This window comes from Sinohyriopsis cumingii, unplaced genomic scaffold (assembly GCF_028554795.1).
Source record: "Sinohyriopsis cumingii isolate HCF-2022 unplaced genomic scaffold, ASM2855479v2 utg000622l, whole genome shotgun sequence".
In the NCBI taxonomy this organism is placed as follows: Eukaryota; Metazoa; Mollusca; class Bivalvia; order Unionida; family Unionidae; genus Sinohyriopsis; species Sinohyriopsis cumingii.
The window spans coordinates 2,733,053-2,757,715 of record NW_028315918.1 but is presented as its reverse complement, the minus strand read 5'-3'; the positions used below and the strand labels follow the sequence as shown (position 1 = coordinate 2,757,715).

The following is a 24,663-nucleotide window of genomic DNA, read 5'->3' as shown; positions in this document are numbered from 1 at the left end:
TTGAATAATGGTAGCATTATCTGTATGCTTTTGATAAAAACGAGGTTAATAAATGTTTCAATTTTGGTAATTGGGGGAGGTAATTAGGGTGATCCAGCATCGACATTGAAAAACGTTATATTGTTTTTACTTTCTGTTTATACTTAATTAATTGCTCAATCGTATTGAGAAGTATGGCGAAACCAGTTTTGTAAGTTTTCTCAAGTGGTACATATTTAAAGAATATAAAGTCTTCTGATATGTCCTATTACGGCCATTGTAATTTAGGCTTAAGCTTGTTTTCTGCATGTAATTTTTATAGAACTTATAGTGTTCAATTCAGTTTATCCCTTTTAAAATACTTTACAGAATAATTATATTACAAAGTCTTTTAGGTCATAGCTATCTAAATATACACTTTGTTAATAAAAGGTGTTTTGTGAATGTCAAGTTTTTGAAATTGGATTTATTTGGTTACTTGAAGTCTACGTTGCCGTGGCGCTCTTTTGTTAACGAATGTTTTTTTTAGTCTACGTGAGCATTTTATTTACAGAATTTATAATTCTGAATAGTGGATACTACAAATTATATATATATATATATATAATTATAATATATATATATATATATATATATATATATATATATATATATATATATATATATATATATATATATATATATAATATCACAGCCATACTCATTATAACAAAACTTATATACAATATATGGCTTATTTCTTATACAAAGAAGTTAATATTAAAACCAGAAAGTTGCAAACGTTACAAGAAATGTGCAAACAGTAAATACAGTTAATAAAATCTACCCAAAAAGAAACAACTGAGGAAGTAAGAGAAGTCTAAAACAGTTCCATTCTTTTTTTTTATTTCTGAGAAAAATCTATCGAGTTATGTTTGCCGAACCATTCATGGGTAAATTTTCAATATAACAATAATTTATAAAACGATGTCTTCAGAAACAAAGATTTTCTACTAAAATATTTATTTAGCGAGATAAATGTAATATGACACTCATTATAAATAATTTGATGTTAATAGCAACGGTTACTATATAGAGTTCGATCTAAAACATTTTCGTGTTTGAAGCACTATGGAAATACTCTATAATTTCTTTTCAAGATATAAAGTAAGTACATGTTAAAACTACACAGCCGCGACATTTCTCAGGCATGATTACGTACCTTCAATAGTTGCATTATTTACTTCCCGGCCTACAAAGGAAACATGCGGGGTGCAGTCGTAGTTACACCTATTATTGAATGAGTGCAATCACAGGGGTGGGCAAATATTTGTTCTATATTTATCTCGATCGTGAGGTTTTGTTGTTGTAGGCGGATAGTTGATTAAGTGGACAGTTGCTATAGGCGGATAGTTATAAAAGGGTCTGGCATATAAATAATTCATGACTTTTCCCTGTTGCGGAAAGTAGGACTGGTGGTGCCAATCAACAGAGAAGCAGGGATGAAATGCATAGTTATAATTATTTACCGCGGTAAAGTTTTTGCGGTGGCACGTACTTCGGTACTTTTTCACTGTACTGGTAAGTCGATAGTTTCCGTCATTTAGGAATGTACGGAGATTCCCGAGACTCTTGTTACGGCTTTAATTATATGAATAGGGTGTTTTCGTTATTTATGACAAAGTGGTTTAAAATTTTTTACAAAACGGTTCTGTCACAAATTAATTAATTAATGGTCAATTAGACAAATATATTTAATATTCTCGAATCACCACGTGTCACACACGCACACGCACGCACACACACACACACATATAGATAGATAGATACATAGATAGATAGATAGAGACAGACAGACAGAAAGACAGTCAGAAGAAACACTCACAGGTGGCGCTGTCTGAGAGGATTTCCATCCTAATACCTTAATCTTTAACACATATCCGTAATCACTAGATCGAATCATTTGATTGACCTTGAATAGAGGAAGACGGAATTCGTTCGAGCAAAACCTTAATTCACTCCTTGACTTACACAGAACTTATGCTGGCAAAAAAATTCGTAATGTGGATAAACCTAATCAATCCTACATTATGGTCCCAATTGCTTGTATAGACTTTGCAAATTTCATATCAAAATTGATCATGTGACCCAATTCACTATTTCAAAGTTTCGACGTATGATTCTATTTATAGAACGTAAAATCCCAATACAGATATGAAATCATGTAAATTGGGGTCTTGTCCTTATGATACGTATCTGATGGAAAATTCACCCTTGCGTGTTCTTGTCATTATTATTATTATTTGTGTTATTGTGTTCCATTTAATTTTAACTTTTCAAATAACAAGAGTAATTACTATGCTTTATTGGCGTGGGCTATGCTATCAACCTTTTTTTTAACAGTTACTCTTTATATCTTGTTTGAAGAACTTACACAACAACAACTTTAACAAAATAAAATGAAATGAATATGAAGAAGTATCGATGTCGATGATATTATTATTATTATTAATTTAGTACATATACTGAGTTTGCTTCTGCGGAAATGACAAATACAATACGCCACTTTTTCTTACATGATCTTGCAGTTGTTTAAGCCTGATCCATTTAGGCAGGACTGTTGGCTAACAGTATTTTAGCTGATGACTATGGAATGTTTAAAAACATTTATTGTCGGAAATATTTTGACATATTTAAAATGTGCTTTAGCGAAGAACGTTTATTTAGTTCATGTTACACCTCCCCCGATCAATGCAAGTTTAATCGTCAGGATTAATTGATGCTAGAAACACAAAGCTTTGATTTAATGTTAAACAGCAGTATATTCTAATTTCTTTTCTTGTGGAGGATGGATAGGTGAATAGTCTCATTAGATAAATAGGGCAGAACACTGTATATGGTTTGACTAACTATAAATGAAATGTCCTTGTTTCGGTTTCTTCGACAGACAAATCAGATACTACTGGTAATCGGAAACAAGCTACGAAACTCTACGGGCTTTACCGACAGGTTATGGAACGTTAAATAATTCTAAAAATAATGATGTTAAACTTCCCATATTCATATCTATATATTTACAACGACTTGGTAAAAACTTACACTAAGCATTTGTGAGACAGCTTGAGGAAAGTATCAGCAAACGTAAGAAATAGTCCAGAATAATAAAAACTCCTAGATTTCGTTTCAGCTAAATATATTTTACTTAAGTAGTAAGAAGTCAGTAAATTGAACTCCACAACAATAGCTCAGACATGCTCGTAAAACACATGACCTAGTGAGAGAACTGTTTACAGAGAACTGTTTACCCTTAGTAAAGAAGTTACACGTTGTGGCATTTGAGCATATAATGCTTTGGATCTATGATATAGCTGTATATATTTACGGAATTATTAGGATGCTGCTTGCTGAGAGAATTCTAAAGATTGGGCATCGGTATTTTACGTTGAAATCGGTTTCGCTTTCCTTACAATCTATATCAGTCTAGTACACATCTGCCTGGCGACACTGGATACATTTGCAGAGGGGAATTATGTATTCATCAACTTTGCAAATTTAACCACGATGTCTATGTCAGCTGTTGATCTAGCGATATTACTTTCCCAAAAGACTGCATTTCAATTCATGTAATTACATGTTAGATACTGCTTTTTATGTTTTCATAAGTTTGGTGATCGCGAGAATATCCAAGTTTCCTCTCAGCTATGCTTTGCCCCCCACCCTCGTATCTTATTGTTATTGTTGATGGTGTTATTGTTATTATCATTATTATTATTATTACAGGGAATAATCATTTTCTCGAGGACACCTTATGCTCTCTTTGATGGCAAGACCAGAGAGTGAACAAGAGTCTGTCACCAGTGTAAGTCCCACATCCTTGCAGTGCTATGTTGAAAGCGTTTTGAATTCATCTGAAATTGACATTAATATCAAGCCCATGAAAAATGAGTGGGCCAGGTACATCAGTTTTGGAACATTCCCACGAAATTCCCCTGTCCACCCAAATAGTTTATCGAAATCGGGGTTTTATTATACAGGCCAGGGTGATGAAACTGTCTGTTTCTCGTGTGGGTTTAGGAACAAGAATTGGAAAGCAGGAGAGTCCCCATCTGAGGTTCATATAAGATTGTCGCCGAACTGTAATTTTGCAAATGGAACTGGAGACGGCAATATTCCTATATTAGATGGAAATGCACATTGTAATAGTTCCCGCAGGGACACTAATCAAATCTCGGACCCTACATTTCAGTTCTCTACACTCGAGAACAGAGAAAGAAATGAAAGGCAATTCGAACCTTCGTGTACAAAGAAGAATGACGATTTAACGAATACATGCAATGCAAATAGTCAGTCCTCACCTACAGATGCAAAAGATAGACCCGAGGAAGCAAGCAACAACGCCAGCAGGTTTGCAGAAGGACAAAGCATGAGCAGTACAACATTAGACAAAACCCATAATGGTACAATCAGAAATCCCGAGTTCTTTACTATTACCAGTGATACACTGACTGCCAAAACTGAAGATTCTAAGGTGGAAATATCAAATCCTGAACCCGTGAAGCAAACGATCGATACTCTTGGAATATACGTTGAAACACCAAAGCATCCTCACTATTCTATCCTGACATCCCGCCTGGAATCCTTTAGAGGATGGCCTTCCCTAGCAGCACCAAAACCATCCGAGCTGGCAGCTGCAGGTCTATACTATGTTGGTAAGTTTCATTTGATGTCCTGAGAAGGTATTGTTTATGTTGTGAGCATTTTGCATCTCAATTTCCTTTCTCTCCTGTACTTATACGAATAGGTTCAATCAGGCCTAAAGTTGTTTGATTATACATCACATACAGCTCAAACTGAGTGAAAGAGAGATTCATGAATTTAGGTCACTGCAATGCTACTTTAAAGACATGGGTACGGTTTATTTCTTGATAAATATTGCTAAACAATCAATCATATTGTATCATAAATCAAAAACCCAAAACTCAGTTAAATTATATTCATATGTACTGATATGAAACATGATATACGGCTTAGATATTGTATAAAGTGACCTTCACTATTTTAAATCGATGACAAACTTATCCATGCACTTTATTTATGGGTTTAATTAACTTATGTCATTCCTTCATAGGTGTAGGGGACTGTGTACGATGTTTCTACTGCGGTGGTGGGTTGAGAAGCTGGGAGGAGGGAGACGACCCCTGGGAAGAGCATGCACGCTGGTATCCTAATTGCACCTTTTTAAAACAGTTTAACGGAGAGGACTTTGTCTTGAGGCAGATGGCGGGAATAAATCTGAGATCTGAAGAAAACCCGGATGAATCACATGACTTGTGGGGAACTTGTGAAATGAAATCTGGAGATGGAGCATGCAATACGGAAATTAAATCTACAGTCGGAGAGGCTGCCAGTTCAAATTCCATGGATTCTCCAGCAGTACAAAGTATACTCTCCATGGGTTACAGCCTCGAGATGGTCAAACAAGCCATGGACAGACTTGAGTCTAGAGAAGGTAACTACACTAATCACCTTTATTATTGCATGGTAATAGACAGTAATGTATCACGTAACACATTAACCAACATCATTGATGAAATAAACCATGGTATTATTAAGAACGAAATGTTTCGACTGAAATTCCATTGATTTAAAATAATAGTAATGCAATTTTTGAATATGTATGATCCTGCAAGCCATTCAAAATAATAGACTGCATGACAGTTCACGATATTATTTATTATAAGTTGTTCTGTAAAAATCGTTTGGAATAAAAATTATATATTTGTCTCTCAATAACATTCAAATAAGGTGTTCTTTTCTTTAATTTAAGGACATTACAATATTTTAGTGACTGATTTGCTGGAGGTAATATTTGAAACAGAAGAAGCACAAACATCAAAGCAGGCGAATGAATTAAAATCTACCAATGATATGCTTCAAAGACTCGAGAATATAAACGGAACGGGGTACACGGAAAATGCAAGCAGCGAACAGAAGAGCAATCATTACTCGCCACAAGAAAATATCCATTCTGAAGTTAAAGAAGAAAAAACTTCCTCAAAATCCAACATTTCTTCTAAGGAATTGGAAACTCTTCTGGAGCAAAACCAGGAACTCAAAGACCAGATGACGTGCAAAATTTGCATGGACAGAGAGGCATGTATTGTGTTCCTACCGTGCTGTCACATGATGACCTGCCCTCATTGTGCTCCCGCCCTCAGAAAATGTCCTGTGTGTAGACAGTTGATAAAGGGCACTGTAAGGGCGTATGTTTCGTAAATAGCGAAATTCATAGCCACTATATTTAGACCTTTTTAGTCAGGGAAGCTCAATATATTCTTACGGGAGGACGGATTCGATTTGGCTGGGATTTGTGGACTGCTAACAATACGTAAAGTCTTTTGCTATCAGAGTATATGTTGAAGTCAAAGATGTATAAATTATCAAGATTTCTCGGGTGGAAGAAATTTCCTTTTACATGCCAGAAAAAGAACGATTATATATTTACTCTTTCTCGTTGCTTTAATTCGTTGATGATTTTAGGTGCCTTTTGTATTTTATAACTACCTTTATCTTGTTGTTCTCTCCAAGTTTTGATATCAAATTATTTTATGTGAACACATTAGTTTGTAGCAATTATACATGATGCAATGTAGAAATATTAATCATACACTGACATACGGGTATCACGTTTAAGAAGTGAATTGCAATGCAGTTTTTAATATTTAGTTTGAATTTTATGTGCAATATATACATTTTAACGTTTATAATGGCCACGTTGCTGTTTCGTTACATAGTTTTTATAAAGTGTTTAAGAACTTCAGTTTTACTATGATAATTGTCATTTCTTATAGGTATTTTTTCATTCCTTATATTAAATGTTTATAAATGTTGTATGGTTTTGCGAATTATTCCTGTGATTTATTTCATTAAAAGTCTATAAAAGTTTCACACATAGTTTTAGATTTGTTTATGCTTTATTATTATTATTATTATTATTATTATTATTATTATTATCATTGGATAAGTGGAAATCTGACAGACAAGCAGTTTTGTATTTGGGTAGAATAATGAATGAAATTTATTGTATTCTAGGGTCGAAGCCTATAAATACAATATATTGAACCTTTGACATTGACATCCTACTCCACTTAGAGCTTCGGAACTGCCCCAGGAGTACAAGGTATAGATGAATGAAATGAATAATTTTGCATACTAATTTAAACTATTTTCTTTCATGGAGAATTATTGTTTCATTTTTGGAGCAAAGCAGGCAAATCTTTCAACAAGAGAGAGTTGGAATTTTTATTCACCGCACAGAAGAAACAAAATCATTTGATTTTATTGTAACTTTATATTTTTATAAAGTATTGCAACCCATAAACAATTCTATTTTCTATGAATATATATTCATGAACTTTGCAAATTTAACAACGATTTATATGTCAGCTGTTGATCTAGCGATATTACTTTCCCAAAAGACTGCATTTCAATTCATGTAATTGCATGTTAGATAATGTTTTTTTATGTTTTCATAAGTTTGGTGATCGCGAGAACATCCAAGTTTCCTCTCAGCTATGCTTTGCCCTTCCCCATTATCTTATTGTTATTGTTGATGCTGTTATTATTATTATTATTATTACAGGGAATACTCATTTTCTCGAGGACACCGTAAGCTCTCTTTGATGGCAAGACCAGAGAGTGAACAAGAGTCTGTCACCAGTGTAAGTCCCAAATCCTTGCAGTGCTATGTTGAAAGCGTTTTGAACTCATCTGAAATTGACATTAATATCAAGCCAATGAAAAATGAGTGAGCCAGATACATCAGTTTTGGAACATTCCCACGAAATTCCCCCTTCCACCCAAATAGTTTATCGAAATCGAGGTTTTATTATACAGGCCAGGGTGATGAAACTGTCTGTCGGGTATCACCTTTAAGAAGTGAATTGCAATGCAGGTTTTAATATTTAGTTTGAATTGTATGTGCAATATATACATATTAACGTTTAGAATGGCCACGTTGCTTTTTCTTTACATACTTTTTATAAAGTTTTAAGAACTTCAGTTTTACTATGATAATTGTCATTTCTGGTTATGTGAGTTATTCCTGTGATTTGTTTCATTAAACGTCTATACAAATTTCACACATAATTTCAGATCTGTTTATGCTTTATTATTATTATTATTATTATTATGATTATTATTACTATTAATTATTATTATTATTGTTATTATTATTATTATTATTACTGTTATTATCTTGCATTGCTTATGGATCAGTGACAGACATGCAGATTTGTATTTCATTAGAATAATGAAAGAAATATATTATATTCATGAGTTAAAGCCTACAAATACAATATATGGAAGCTTTGACATTGACGTCCTACTTCACTTAGAGCTTAGGAACTGCCATAAGCGTACAATGTATGATGAATGAAATTAATACATTTTTATACTAATTTAGACCATTTTCTTTCATGGAGAATTATTGCTTTTTTTGTGAGCAAAACAGGCAAAACTTTCAAGAAGAGACATTAGAAATTCTTATTCGCCGCAAAGAAGAAATAAAATCGTTTAATTTGTTGTCACTTCTATAGTCTAAGAATTGTTTATGCTGTAGTTATAACCTTGCCCTTATTATAATTCAAACTGTGGTCACGTTTTATGTTTAAAGTTATCATATGCAATTATTTAATAAGTGTTGTATTTTAAATACATTTTGAGCATTTTTGTGATAAACGTGATGCAACAGACAATACGATGGGCAGTAATTTTAGGGATACCTCGGCTTTCTCCATGAATTTACATTAACATTGTGTTTGCAGAAAAAAAAAAGATAAAAGAAAGGGTATAAACACAAGCCTTTACTAAACGTATTGAATTATACCTCGTCCACTCGAAAATATATATTATTTAGAAATATGAAAGTGGCTTTTTGAACTCGACACCACCCGTGCTGATAGACTAGGAAGTCAATAGAATATACAATGGTATATATGCGTAATTGAGATAATTAAACGGAAGAAACAATATTATTTTTAAAACCATGTTAGATAGCTATAAATTTCTATTTCTTACACCAACTGACCAAAACATAAAATACTTGAAGTGGCTTCGACAAATGAACATGGGACAATATGATTTCATAACATTGATAACTCTTACAGCAAGGAAAGAAGGAAACGATACAAGAAATACGATTGTTATATCAAAACGTCATATAATTTCTCACTTTGGAAAAATAAATCAAGTTCTACATGGTATTAGCAATACTTTGGCATACTGGGTAATATAGTTATTAAACTAACAAAACTATGTAATGCAGTAGGTTATACTTTTCTCGTGTAACATATATATCACTGTGTTCATTAAAACACAACTGATAGCAGTAGCTACACATTCCCTGCAAGAAATTTTATTAAAATGTCTACTTTTGATATGCATCTTATCACGAAAACTTGGCATCAACACAAAAGCTCTCTAGACCTTAATCTTTGCACTTTGCTTTCTACTTCCAGATTCCTGACAGTACCCTGTAAGTGCAATCCATATAGTCGGGAAACACCATTATTGATGAACAGTAAGTAACCATGGTAATATTCTTTCCATCAGCAGTTTTCATATCACTCTATTTTGAGCTAATCTTGACATATTGGCCATAAGTACTTATCAAGATTAATCTATATTTTCCAACGGTAATATTATGACATACGTCAACACACTGTGCAATGATAAGAATATGTACATTGTCAGCAGTGTAGTAAAATGTACACACGATTATCTTTCATAGTGGATCACAACTTGCATAGTATATATACGTCTTTTAAAGGAAGACAGTGGAAATTTTACTTGTTGCAAAAAAGAAGGATACAATTTATTTAATGTTTGGATATAGTTTGTAACAATATTTTGAGAAATGTGTAAAAGAAATATATTTTTATATGTTCCATGAAATTTCTATGCTGTAATTACAGCCCTGTACGTTTCAAGTACTAGTTGTGCTCGCGTTTGTTTTAAAACGCTATTACATGTTTTAACTCAACTATTTTCCAAGTAATTCTGAAAAAGTTCTATAATAAACTTTCGTAACAACTTACAATGTTTCTTCTCTCTGTCAAACAAGGCGTAATGTTAGCACCAACATGTTTTTCTCAGCTAATTGTCTTTAGTATATTAATAAAAATATATTTATTAAAGATATAGAGAAACGGATATTATTTTCAAAAGTATTTTTACAGACCTCTCAAAGTTTCTTCTCCAAATAAAACAAACACGATTACACTTGAAATTTCCTCGGCAGATTACCAATTGACTTTGTCTCTTAAGGTTCATAGATTTTGCCGGAAAAATTAACACACACACAAATACACACACACACACACACACACACACACACACACACACACATAATGCCAAATTATTAGGCAAGTCATTTTGAAGAACATGCAGCTCAAGTTTGATAATTTAAAATCACTGTTTTAGTGGAAATCAATAATGAAGTTTCCAGTTTTATATTTAGCTATGTAAACATATATATATATATATATATATATATATATATATATATATATATATATATATATATATATATATATATATATATATATATATATATATATATTTCATTAAAAGGCAAACAACTGCAAGTATTTTAATATTTGTATGCAAATTTCGAAAGGGTTTTGAAATGTTTTGGACTAGTTGGAATCTTTCACATATTTTTACCTATTTGCAATTAACATAATAGACCTTGTGTACTAGCAACAGTTACAGTTAATTACAATGCATTGTTTTTGCTGCGGTGATTTGAAGTCATAATGTTTTAGCAATAATAATATTTTGCAAGTGCAATGATGAACCTCAACAACTCAAGGTCTTGTTTTTTTTTGTTTTTTTTTTTTTTTGTATACACGGGTCGCATAGTTGTCTAAGGCCCTAGCATTTACCGATCATAGTTATCACACCTCTATCTGTAATCGCTCATCCGGTGTGAGAAAGCTTTCCAGTAGCTCTTCCCGGTGATTCCTCCAGATTTCCAGGGTTCCCTCTCGTCTAGCCTATCAGGTGCTGATAAATGGCGTTACCGGTCCCCCCTACCATTTTTTTTATATACACACGGGTTGTCTTTCTTTTTAGGAGATTTTCATACAATGAGAAATGACTATGTTCATTATTATATTTTTTCTTCTTCTTTTTTTTTTTGGGGGGGGGGCATCTTTGTGTTTCTTTTTCTTTCCTTAATCTTGTTTCGTCGTTTATTTTCCATAAATTGCCTGAACGGTACTTTCTTGGTCATATGTTCCACGTGAAGGAACTTATTTAAATATCCGGTATCAAAGGTAAATAAATACATGACCAAATCTATGACGAAGTTACGCAATATTCGTCATATAGATGGCACACAATTTCGCCAAAACTGGTGTGTGTGTGTGTGTGTGTGTCTGTGTGTGTGTGTGTGTATGTGTGTCTGTGTCTGTGTGTGTGTGTGTGTGTGTGTGTGATACAAATGTTGAAACAAATTCATTGACAGGATGTCCTTGATATAATTAGAACAAGATCACAAAAATACCGTTTAGAAACCATCCATTAACATTTAATTTAAATGTAAAAGAAAACGAATTTGGAAATCCATATCTAAAAATGTTAATGTATTATACGAACGAAACTAATCTGGACATAATAGTTCACACTTTTCGTGTAAGTCAAGGCGATTGGTTTATTGCTGACGATTGGCATGGTCAAATAAATTACCATTTCTACATTGCTTATTTGAGGATTTATCAGGTTTAGCTAGTTCATGACCCACCTTTTTATATATTCATTGCAAAATCTGCCATAAACTCTTTTTTCTTACTTTTCTCTCATGTTTGTATTTAAATCATTATTTCCTAACCTTCAAATTTATAACTTTCCAAACATTGAGAGATTGAAAAATACTGCAGAAGGGTTGGGGAAGGACTCGGGCCACTTTCTGGTTGCTTACCTGATTTTATCTTTCGTGCATAGTAAGTGTATCAATGGTTAAGGGATGGCGATGTAAACAGCTTTCAAATTAAGACCCAGTGGGCCGGTCCTATGGAGGGTAAGCACAGACATGTTAACCTAATTTGAATGCATTGGATTTTTAATGTAGCTTTAACGAATTTTCAGTCATATCGCTTCTCCTATCTGCAGTGTGACCGTTTATAGTGATGTCTAGCAGTGGGGCATCATGTCGCAGACATGTAACATGATGTTCCACAGTCACATTATCTTGACACCAGGCTGACCAATCCTAACACTAACCACTTGAAGCTGAGCGCCAAGCGAGGCAGCTGTTAGTACCATTTTTATCGCCCCTACATAAACTGTAAGTGTGCGGATATGAACAATTTTTAAGTTATGCAGAAAGATATGGATCATCCCAAGGACCAGTGGTAGTTGCATAAATTGCTGTTCTTTTCATGCTAAGAAAATGAGCATATCAATGGATTATATGTTATATCAAACATATAAACATAAAGTTAATTGTCTACTTACACGATGTTCAAGGAATAAATACATAAATAAAATCACGAACGATAGCGATTGTGCACTGGATTATATCAAAATATGTAGAAATTACAGGTTGCCTTTGACCCTTCTCTCGTTCCTCAGTGGGAATGAGAGCCCAAACATTAGATGAAAAAAGTTCCATCCAATATTGGGCAACAAATCAATAGTTTGAAATATATCTATTATTTTACACCTAAGGTTCATGCGGATATATTTAGTTTGGTCCGAAGATTCACACCAGAGATGAATACTTTCTTTGACTGGTCCAAAGATTCACACCAAAGATGAATATTTCCTGTGAACTCTTTTGGGAGATAGGGTAGTAACAAAGAGTTTCGATATAAGTTTGTCTAAGGGATATGGGTATGTAAGTTAACTTTATCACCAACTTAGTTACTTCTACTTCAAAAATTCATTATGATTCTGTATATTTTTATCCTGACTATAAAGACACACACACACACACACACACACACACACACAACGTTGTCACTTGTCAAGGTTTATACATTTATTAGTCGAAATAATTTGGTTTCAATTTTTTAATTTTTTTAATTCAGTACTTGTAAGATTTTGCATTTCTTTCTTAAATAAATGTGAGTCTAATCGAAAATATCAAGCACGTAATATTTGTTATCATCTATAAATGAGTTTTCCTCGTTGCCCAGTTTTTACGTTCATAAATCGAAAGATTTTATAATGACAACAAAATAATGTAAGATTTAAAAACTTTTCTTTAATATGCATCATCATGCAGAAACATAACGAAACATGCAACGTACAACTAACTTTTTATTTGAATCAGTGTTTTACTTTTATTGATTTATTTATGTATATATCTTTCTATTTCTTTATGAGAGAAGTATTTTGTATATTGGATTTAATTGTATCTGATTTAATATATATTTATTTCAATTTAATTGTTTCTCAGTTCTTTTTAAAATTATTTTACATTACATGATATTCTAATGTAAATGTATTCACTAGAGATGATACGTTTTTCAGAAAATAATTTGACCTTGACTGTTAGTTTTGTAAACAGCAGGTGTTGATCTAACTCCTGACCTTCTTTCAAAAGAATCGTGAACAAGTTTTATTGTATTTTAAAATGACTGGTTGTTTTTGAGGTCATGATGGGACTTTGCCTTTAAGATGTAAACAATTTTTTATATTTCCATTTCTTAGAGTAAAATGGATGATTTTTGTCAGGGCCACACTGGGTGTATGTGACTTTTAACAAGTATTTAAATTTCTATAAGCCTTCAGAAGATGATCACGTGATCCCTTGTTTACGTTTTTGGAAACGATATAATCTCTGTTTTGGAGAGTTATTATCAGTAGAAGCTGTGCTGTTAAACTGCTAGTTGTATGTTGTGCTGTTTGGAGTTATTTCAAGTTACTTTGTTTGGAGTTATTTCAAATTACTTAGATTCAAAATGATTAATTCTGTTCTTTTTTTTCTGGAAAACACGTTTGCCCATGTAATATTGTTGAACAAGAACAGTTTTTTAAAATAAAATTACTGAGCTATCAGAAACAGGAGTGATAATTCTTGTTTCTACAAGGAACTGTAGACTTCAACACTACAAATTGCAGCATACGTCACCGTCTTTCATCTTGGATTCTTCGTCGGGATTCGAAAGTGAAATAATTTAAACCTTTTGTTATTAGGACTTCAAAAATTTTGTTCTTGGATTATTCTTGGATTAATTTTTGAATTTGATTCTATAAAACCGTAAGTTAATATTTATTGGATTTTACAATATTTTCCAGGGAAATAAATTATTGTACTTTTTAAAGCGTGCTGTTTTCACTCTTTCTTGTGTTACTGTTTATTCTAGCATAAACACGTGACATAAGAAGGGTCATAAATGCTTCTTTTGCAGAATTTATATTTGTGCATAGATACAAAGAGAAATAGTTCTGGTGTAGCAATATATACATTAAAAAATATGTCTTGTAAGCATAACGTTAGATCGTATCAATGACGTGGCTGCAACAAACAACGATGAGAAGTTATTCAAAATGAAGTTAGGCAATTTTCATTTTAAGCTTGCAAATGCTATAACAATTTTAAACACAAGCATTTACGAGAATTTCTAGCAACGACAAAAGAAGATTAAGAACATAATAATATTTTAAAGCAACTCTTTTACATATTCACAATATACAGCTATACAGGGTATTGCATATTATGAAGCCGCAGTGGCATATATGCATAGTTGTAGACACATACATGCATAGTCACGCACAGATACATGCATAGTCGTGGACACTTACGTGCATAGTTATTCACACATACATACATAGTCGAAGAAATATTCATGCATAGACACACACATAAATATTTAGTCGTAGACACGTACATACATAGTCATACACACATGCATGCATGTTCGTATACATATACCTAGTCATAAACACATGCATGCATAGGCGGGGACACTTATGTGCATAATTGTAGGTACATTAATACATATCTATGCACATATATATACATAGTCATACACACATACATGCATAGTCATATGCATACATGTATAGGCGTAGACACTTACGTGCGTAGTCATACACACATACATGCATAGTCGTAGACACTTACATGCATAGTCGGAGACACATGCAGTCATGCACACATACATCCATAGTCATGCACATATACATGCACAGTCGTAGACACTTAACTGCATAGTCATAAACACATGCATATACAGTCGTAGACATATACATACATAGTCGTAGTCACATACGTGCATAGTCATATACACATGCATGCATAGTCTTACACATATGCATTCATAGTCGTAGACACTTACGTGCATAGTCATAAACACATGCATACATAGTCACATACACATACACGCATAGTGGTAGACACATACATACATAACTGCAGACACAAACAAACATATTGATGCACACAAGTATACATAGTCATACACACAGACATGCATAATCGTAGACACGTACATGCATATTCAGTGACACATATACATATAGTCTTAGATACATACATACAGTTATGCACACATACAGTCACACACATACATACAGAGTCATACACACATACAAGCATATAGACTGACAGAATGCATGTATATGAAATATGAATTATACGTCAGATAGCAGTGTATCCATATGCACAGGATCTCTAGAAACTGAGTTTTATAAGAGAGTTATTACATGTATCCTAGTCTTAGCTCCTCTTTCAGGACATATGATTATCTTTGTCAAAGCCAAATACTCATAAAAGCAAGCACAAAGAGATGAGCATAGGGCTGACATTCATATACGAATCTTACATATACCATTGCTTTTTTGTGTAATTTTGTCCATTATTAGCAAAAAATAATTTTCATTTGTATGAAGGGACCAAAAGGTCTTCTGTGAAACGCTTGATACGTCATCGCTTTAAAAAACATTTAGAAATCAGATTAAGGAGGGGGGGATCACACACATACATGCAATTATACACAAACATAATGATTTCACTGAGACATTTTCCACGGCCTATATGTTAATCCTGGCACACTATTTTTAAAATGAATTTAATATGAGTGGATTACAGATCAATACATTACACACTATACGAATACGACCACAATTCAGATGGAAGTAATTTCTCAAATGACCTAAAGTCTCAGCGAAGCTAATTTAACAAATAGTGATTGAAACATGGTAGCAAAGCCTAAACCAGTCAGGTGGTTTTAAATGTAAGCAGCTGAAATTAACTTGCAACTATTAGTAAATTACCTCAATCTCATACATCAATTTAGGGTTGTAAAATGTGTTTTTCTGTTCCGGCAAATGTTTAGAGTTAGCCGTGTATAATTGATACAGAGACCCAAATGAGTCTGAGATCGCTCATCTTGCTGACACTGGCTCAAAAGCCAAGCAAGAAATTAGATTATCTGGCTTGAAAGAACTCGATGCTAAAATGATTCCAATCTAGGCTTATTAAAACTGGCCAAACTTATATTTTATAGTCATCTATATAGTGCAAATGTTTCGCATTTGGCGGCACTCGCAGAGACTTGAACATTTTCATGCAAAGGTACTTTTTGTTAAATTTTTATCTATATTGGTAAACTGAAGTTGGAAAGAAATGAAGTACAAAAATAAATGCGATCTATAATTATGGTACAGTCTGTATCAATGCAAGTTCATGGAATTACATTGAAAATTTCGTTAGTAATTTATTTCTCAGAAATAAAACAAAAAGCTTTAATCCATTACCGTTGGAAGAATATGTTTGCCTATTACCTAACCATGGTCATCAACATTATTTCAAGAAGATAAAGATTGTCCCTGAAGTGTGCTTATTTTCTTAAAGAAAATATAATGGATACCCTTTGGGTTTCCCTAGTAGGAGTCTACATGGATTTGAAAGAGATTCATTACATGGTTCTCTGTAGTAGAAAACGTTATGGCGTATGAACACGCCCCTGAATGATCTTCTGTATAGAAATTCATCTTAAAGTTAAAGATTACACTGATTGCATATGTGTATAAATCTTTGGGTTATAAAGACCCCACTGGCATATGCGTATCAATCTTCAGGCTATTAAGAGTACGCCGATGTCATATGTCTATTAATCTTTGACCTTTAAGGATTACACTGATGGCATATGTATATAAATCTTCGGGCTATAAAGATTACACAGTTGACATATGGGTATAAAGGCCTATAAAGATTACACTGGTGACAGATATATTGTATAAATCTTCGGGCTATAAATATTACGCAGGTAGCCCATGTGCACAAATCTTTGGGCACTACAAATTATGATACAGTTTACTCATACTGTCTATTACTTTTTTGATACACTTTGTTTGTTTTTTTTTTTTTTTTTTTTTTTTTGTTTTTTTTTATTTATTAAAGTGTCCGTTTTCTTAATATTCAGTGGTTCAAAAGTTTCTTGAAACATTTTATATAATATCTATTTTTACTTATTTCAGTGTTAAGCTCTAAATTACGATTCGACAAGAATAGCATTGACGTTCAGTCTTGTTGATAATTGTACGGATTGTGATTAAATGTCTTTCGCTTATTTATGTTATGACACCAATACATTTGCTAAACTTTGCAATATGGTCTCTTAAAGGTGCAACTTTATTGCTGTTTTACAGTACTCTCCTGTAAGTGTTCATTTAAATCATTGTATAAGTGAATGGAGAGAGAGAGAGAGAGAGAGAGAGAGAGAGAGAGAGAGAGAGAGAGAGAGATTTTCATAACTCAGGTACATTTGTCTAGCATTGGTTCAAACATACAATTGTACAAGTTTTGTTTGAACTATAATACTTTTGGTGCATGACTGTAGATTTGCATATCAGCTGTAAAGAGGTGTTTACAAGTCTAACAATCTTAACAATAAACCTATTTAAAATTTTGGACTAATTTTAGATTGGATGATTGTGTCAGGCGCGTTCTGTTACGACGTGAGGTTTTGTGAAATATGTCACGTGGGTGGTATTGCGACATAGATCGAGTACGAAAATATTGCGAAGTAGAGCCATAGGGGTGTATATAAGGAGAAAATAAGTGAATAATTAATTAATTCATATTTCCTATGGACATACTTTAACTCCGGAAACGTGAAATAAACATTTGGATGTTGAATTTGAATACGTCAAAATATAGTGTGATGAAACCTAAATGAAGTGACTTTTAATGACAGTGAAATTTTTGCCAGCTTATTATGGCATGATCATAAAAGTACTTTGGTAGACTGAGACAGTTGTCCCATTCACATGGAAATACTTATCAAATTCATGCTGTCTTAACCCGTGAAGAGGAATACACAGTGGTGCTTGTTTTCTTGAACTAAACTTTTATTAGATTGTAATTACTTACCGATATGTTTCAGCTTGTTGGCTCATTCTATAATTTATCTTGCAGACCCGATCTCATTTCATGAAAAAGACTTATCTAATCCGGAAGATCGATGAATGATAGTGTTCAGATGATGGATACTGTTGATGGACATAATCGACATAATCTCATGTCCATTTTCCGTGACTTTTTATGGCATTTTATTACAATACTGAAAAAGTGACATTTTTTAAAGATTAAATTGAATAATGGTAGCATTATCTGCATGCTTTTGAGAAAAACGAGGTTAATAAATGTTTCAATTTTGGTAATTGGGGGAGGTAATTATGGTGATCCAGCATCGACATTGAAAAACGTTACATTGTTTTTACTTTCTGTTTATACTTAATTAAGTACTTCATCGTATCGAGAAGTATGACAAAACCAGTTTTGTAAGTTTTCTCAAGTGGTACATATTTAAAGAATATGAAGAGTCTTCTGATATGTCCTGTTACGGCCATTGTAATTTAGGCTTAAGCTTGTTTTCTGCATGTAATATTTATAGAACTTATAGTGTTCAATTAAGTTTATCCCTTTTTAAAATACTTTACAGAATACTTATATTACAAAGTTTTATAGGTCAGAGCTATCTAAATACATACTTTGTTATAAAAAAAAAAGATTTTTGCAAATGTCAAGCTTTTTAAATTGGATTTATTTGGTTACTTGAAGTCTACGTTGCCGTTTCTTAACGAATATTTGTTTGTAGTCTACGTGAGCATTATAGGTTACTGCATTTGTATAGGAAAATATGAACGAGTGTTCTGGATGGAATACTGCACGACCTTCGGAGTGCAGTATATCCATCCGACAAAACGAGTTCATATTTTCCCATACAAATGCAGTAACCTTTTTACATGCTCATTTTCTTATTCTACCTAAGGTTAATTATATAAACAAAATACACTACAAGAAACAACGCAAATGAATGTATGCCATATTCCAAACTAAATACACAAGCGCGGATTCATCATTACACAACAACAACATTATTAATGCGCACATAACTCCGCCCAGATAAATTTGAACTTAGTCGCGCGCTAGACATAACTTTCGAAAGAAAATGGCGTGTCTAGTTGAAATTTGGAGTCATATTGTGAATGAATGCGCATTGCAACAACTTTTCCATTTGATCTGGAATGAATAGATTTTGGTATTTTTTTCTTCTATTCCACGAAAGTTCGTGATTATGGACTTGATTCATCTGTGCAAATTGTACATGAAATACAACGGATTGAAGCAGCGCGGGAGAAGCGTGCTTACATCTGCAAGCGTGTTTGTTCTATCATTGACTATTTGAAATCATAATGTGGGAAAAATATGAAGTGTTTTAATTATAATTATCAAAAAGACGCTATTGAATTAAATGTTTATTTCATTTTGAGTGCAGAAAGGAGCATGTAATTGCACTTGGAATATAGTCGAAATGATTTCAAAATTTGTAATTAAGCTTGAGAACTCATGACATGGCTCTTGCAATCCGGATTTGCAGAACTAAGAAAGTACATTTTGAGGAAATTCAGAATGTAAAACTGTAAGTATATTTTTTACTATTCCTATTATCAGCTAAAATAGACAGTTTATGCCTTTATTGCTTGCATGTTATTTGTTAGGTACCAAGCAATTTTAAGAAACCTGGCGTCTATCGCCAAAAATCCGAAATATTGTATCAAAAAAGTTAACGCAGAATCTATCAAAGCAGCTGGTATGTGCAGTCCACGAAACATCTGATTTAGTTCATTCAGAAACAAATTTAATCAACCAAAGCCTATGATTTGTTTACAATGTAGTTCCTAATACATTATTGTCCTGCGCGTGGGTGCAATATGAAGGTGTGCAATGTCGTAAAATACTGAACGATTCTGATAATGTAAAGTTAACGGAGAAAAAAAAATGAGCATATAATAATATTATTTACAGAATGTTATAATTCTGAATAGTGGATAAAATGCATAGTCATATATTTTTATCCCGGTAGCTTTTTTTGTGGTGGCACGTACTTCGGTACTTTTTCACTGTACTGGTAAGTCGATAAATGAAATGTCCTTGTTTCGGTTTCTTCGACTGACAAATCAAGTACTACCGGTAATCGAAAACAAGGTATGAAACTCTCCGGGATTTACCGACAGAATATGGAACGTTAACTAAATTCTGAAAATAAAGCTGTTAAACTTCCCGTATTCATATCTATATATTTACGACGACTTGGTAAAACTTACACTAAGCATTTGTGAGACAACTTGAGGAAAGTATCAGCAAACGTAAGCAATAGTCCAAAATAATAAAAACTCATAGATTTCGTTTCAAGTAAACATATTATATTTAAGTAGTAAGAAGTCAGTAAATTGCACTCCACAACAATAGCTCAGACATGCTCGTAAAACACCACATGACCTACAGAGAGAACTGTTTACAGAGAACTGTTTACCGTTAGTAGAGAAGTTACACGTTATGGCATTTGAGCATATAATGATTTGCATCTATGATATAGCTGTATGTATTTACGGAATTATTAGGATGCTGCTTGCTGAGAGAAATTCTAAAGATTGGGCATCGGTATTTTACGTTCAAATCGGTTTCTCTTCTCGTACGATCTATATCAGTCTAGTACACATCTGCCTGGCGAAACTGGATACATTTGCAGAAGGGAAGTTTTTATTCATGGACTTTGCAAACTTAACCACGATTTCTATGTCAGCTGTTGATCTAGCGATATTACTTTCCCACAAGACTGCATTACAATTCTTGTAATTGCATGTTAGATACTGCTTTTTATGTTTTCATAAATTTGGTGATCGCGAGAATATCCAAGTTTCCTCTCAGCTATGCTTTGCCCCCCCCCCCTTCCGTATCTTATTGTTATGGCTGATGCTGTTATCATTATTATTATTACTATTATTATTACAGGGGATAATCATTTCCTCGAGGACACCTTATGCTCCCCTTGATGGCAAGACCAGAGAGTGATAAAGAGTCTGTCGCCAGTGTAAGTCCCACATCCTTGCAGTGCTATGCTGAAAGTGTTTTGAATTCATCTGAAATTGACACTAATATCAAGCTCATGAAAAATGAGTGGGCCAGGTACATCAGTTTTGGAACATTCCCACGAAATTCCCCCGTCCACCCAAATAGTTTATCGAAATCCGGGTTTCATTATACAGGTGAGGATGATGAAACTGTTTGTGGGTTTAAGAAAAAGAATTGGAAAGCAGGTGAGTCCCCATCTGAGGTTCATACGAGATCGTCGCCGAACTGTAATTTTGCAAATGGAACTGGAGACGGCAATACTCCTATATTAGATGGAAATGCACATTGTAATGGTTTCCGCAGGGACACGAATCAAATCTCGGACCCTACTATTCAGTCCCCTACACTCGAGAGCAAAAAAAGAAATGGAAGGCAATTCGAACCTTCGTGTACAAAGAAGAGTGACGAATTAACGAATACATGCAATGCCAATAGTCAGTCCTCACCTACAAATGCAAAAGATAGACCCGAGGTAGCAACGAACAACGCCAGCAGGTTCGCAGAAGGACAAAGCATAAGCAGTACAACATTAGACAAAACCCATAATGGTACAATCAGAAATCCCGAGTTCTCTACTATTACCAATGAAACACCGACTGCAAAAACTAAAGATTCTAAGCTAGAAATACCCAAACCTGAACCCGTAAAGCAAACGATCGATAATCTTGGAATATACGTTGAAACACCAAAACATCCTCACTACTCCATCCTGACGTCTCGCCTGGAATCCTTTAGAGGATGGCCTTCCCTAGCAGCACCAAAACCATCCGAGCTGGCAGTTGCAGGTCTATACTATGTTGGTAAGTTTCATTTGCTGTGCTGATAAGGTATTGCTTATGTTTTGAACATTTTGCATCTCAATTTCCATTCTCTCCTGTACTGATACAAATAGGTTTGATCTCGCCTACACTTGCGTGATTGTGCATCATATACAGTTCAATCTGAGTGAAAGAGAGATTCATGAATTTGGTCAGTGCGATGTTATTTTAAGGACATGTGTACGGTTTATTACTTGATAAATATTGCTAAACAATGAATCATATTTTATGATGAATCAAATATCCAATACTCAGTTAAATAATTTTCAGATGTACTGATATGGAACATGATATACGTCTTAGATATTGTCTAAAGTGACCTTCATTATTTTAAATCGATGACAAACTTATCCATGCACTTTATTTATGGGTTTAATTAACTTATATCATTCCTTCATAGGTGTAGGGGACTGTGTACGATGTTTCTACTGCGGAGGTGGGTTGAGAAGCTGGGAGGAGGGAGACGACCCTTGGGAAGAGCATGCACGGTGGTATCCTAATTGCACTTTTTTAAAACAGTTCAAGGGAGAGGACTTTGTCTTGAGGCAGATGGCGGGAATAAATCTGAGATCTGAACAAAACCTGGATGAATCACATGACTTATGGGGAACTTGTGAAATGAAATCTGGAGATCGAGCATACAATAAGGAAATTAAATCTATAGTCGGAGAGGCTGCCAGTTCAAATTCCATGGAATCTCCGGCAGTACAAAGTATATTCTCCATGGATTACAGCCTCAAGATGGTCAAACAAGCCATGGACAGACTTGAGTCTAGAGAAGGTAACTACACTAATCACCTACATTATTAAAAGTCAGTCTATGAAGAAGCATCACAACTGCAGGACCTTTTTTATTGCATGGTAATAGACAGTAATGTATCACGTAACACATTTACCAACATCATTGATGAAATAAACCATGGTGTTATTAAGAACGAAATGTTTCGACTGAAATTCCATTGATTTAAAATAATAGTAATGCTGTTTTTGAATATGTACGATCCTGCAAGCCATTCAAAATAATAGACTGCATGACAGTTCACGATATTATTTATTATAAGTTGATGTGTAAAAATCGTTTGGAATAAAAATTTTATATTTTTCTCTCAATAACATTGACATACAGTGTTATTTTCTTTAATTTAAGGACATTACAAGATTTTAGTGACTGATTTGCTGGAGGTAATATTTGAAATAGAAGAAGCACAACCATCAAAGCAGGCGAATGAATTAAAATGTACCAATGATATGGTTCAAAGACTTGACAATATAAATGGAACAGGGTACACGGAAAATGCAAGCAACAAACAGAAGAACGATGCTTACTCGCCACACGTAAATAGCCATTTTGAAGTTAAAGAAGAAAAAACTTACTCTAAATCCAACATTTCTTCTAAGGAATTGGAAACTCTTCTGGAGCAAAACCAGGAACTCAGAGACAAGATGAAGTGCAAAATTTGCATGGACAGAGAGGCATGTATTGTGTTCCTACCGTGCTGTCACATGATGACCTGCCCTCATTGTACCCCCTTTCTTAGAAAATGTCCTATGTGTAGACATTTGATAAAGGGCACAGTAAGGGCGTATGTTTCGTAAATAGCGAAATTCATAGCCACTATATTTAGACCTTTTTAGTCAGGGAAGCACAATATATTCTTACGGGAGGACGGATTCGATTTGGCTGGGATTTGTGGACTGCTAACAATACGTAAAGGCTTTTGGTGACAAAGTACATGCTGAAGTCAAAGTAGTATAAATTATCAAGATTTCTTAACTGGGAGAAATTCCTTTTTTTATATATAAAAATAGAATGATTATATATTTACTCTTTCTCGTTGCTATAATTCATTGATGATTTATGGTGCCTTTTGTATTTTGTAACTTTATTTATCCTGTTGTTCTCTCCATGTTTTAATGTCCAATTATTTGATGTAAACGCATTAGTTTGTAACAATTATACATGATGCAATATGGAAATATGAATCATACACTGACATACGGGTATCACGTTCAAGAAGTGAATTGCAATGCAGTTTTTAATATTTAGTTTGAATTTTGTGTGCAATATATACATTTTTACGTTTAGAATGGCCACGTTGCTGTTTCTTTACATAGGTTTTATAAAGTTTTTAAGAACTTCAATGTTACTTTGATAATTGTCATTTCTTATAGGTAATATTTCAGTCCTTATATTAAATGTTTATAAATGTTGTATGGTTTTGCCAGTTATTCCTGTGATTTAATTCATTAAAAGTCTATACAAGTTTCACACATAGTTTCAGATCTGTCTATGCTTTATTGTTATTATTATTATTATTATTATTATTATCTTCCATTGCTTATGGATAAGTGGAAATCTGACAGACATGCAGATTTGTCTTTCAGAAGAATAATGAAAGAAATATATTATATTCATGAGTTGAAGCCTACAAATACAATATATGGAAGCTTTGA

The 24,663-nt window shown here is 33.5% G+C and overlaps 1 protein-coding gene and 1 long non-coding RNA gene across 2 annotated transcripts; both read left to right on the top strand.

Moving 5' to 3' along the window:
- The first annotated feature begins 1,255 nt into the window (after positions 1-1,255).
- LOC149773678 (uncharacterized) lies at positions 1,256-24,261 on the top strand. The gene is made up of 7 exons (XM_089946252.1): positions 1,256-1,539; positions 3,739-4,667; positions 5,087-5,467; positions 5,786-6,213; positions 21,282-22,191; positions 22,610-22,990; positions 23,357-24,261. Exons 2-7 carry the CDS (start codon positions 3,767-3,769, stop codon positions 23,803-23,805), a joined length of 3,450 nt encoding a protein of 1,149 aa, XP_089802378.1. The 5' UTR covers positions 1,256-1,539; positions 3,739-3,766; the 3' UTR covers positions 23,806-24,261.
- On the top strand, positions 7,049-10,288 carry LOC149773679 (uncharacterized). Its single transcript, XR_016417329.1, has 3 exons — positions 7,049-7,138; positions 7,601-7,679; positions 9,477-10,288. It is a non-coding gene; the product is annotated as an uncharacterized LOC149773679 (long non-coding RNA).
- Positions 24,262-24,663: the final 402 nt, after the last annotated feature.

Coding starts and splice junctions, on each gene's coding strand:
- LOC149773678 (XM_089946252.1), top strand. CDS start 3,767: ATGCTCTCTTTGATGGCAAGACCAGAGAGTGAACAAGAGTCTGTCACC. Junction 5,468..5,785: donor CAGACTTGAGTCTAGAGAAG/GTAACTACACTA, acceptor CTTTAATTTAAG/GACATTACAATATTTTAGTG. Junction 6,214..21,281: donor GACAGTTGATAAAGGGCACT/GTAAGGGCGTAT, acceptor AGGGGATAATCA/TTTCCTCGAGGACACCTTAT.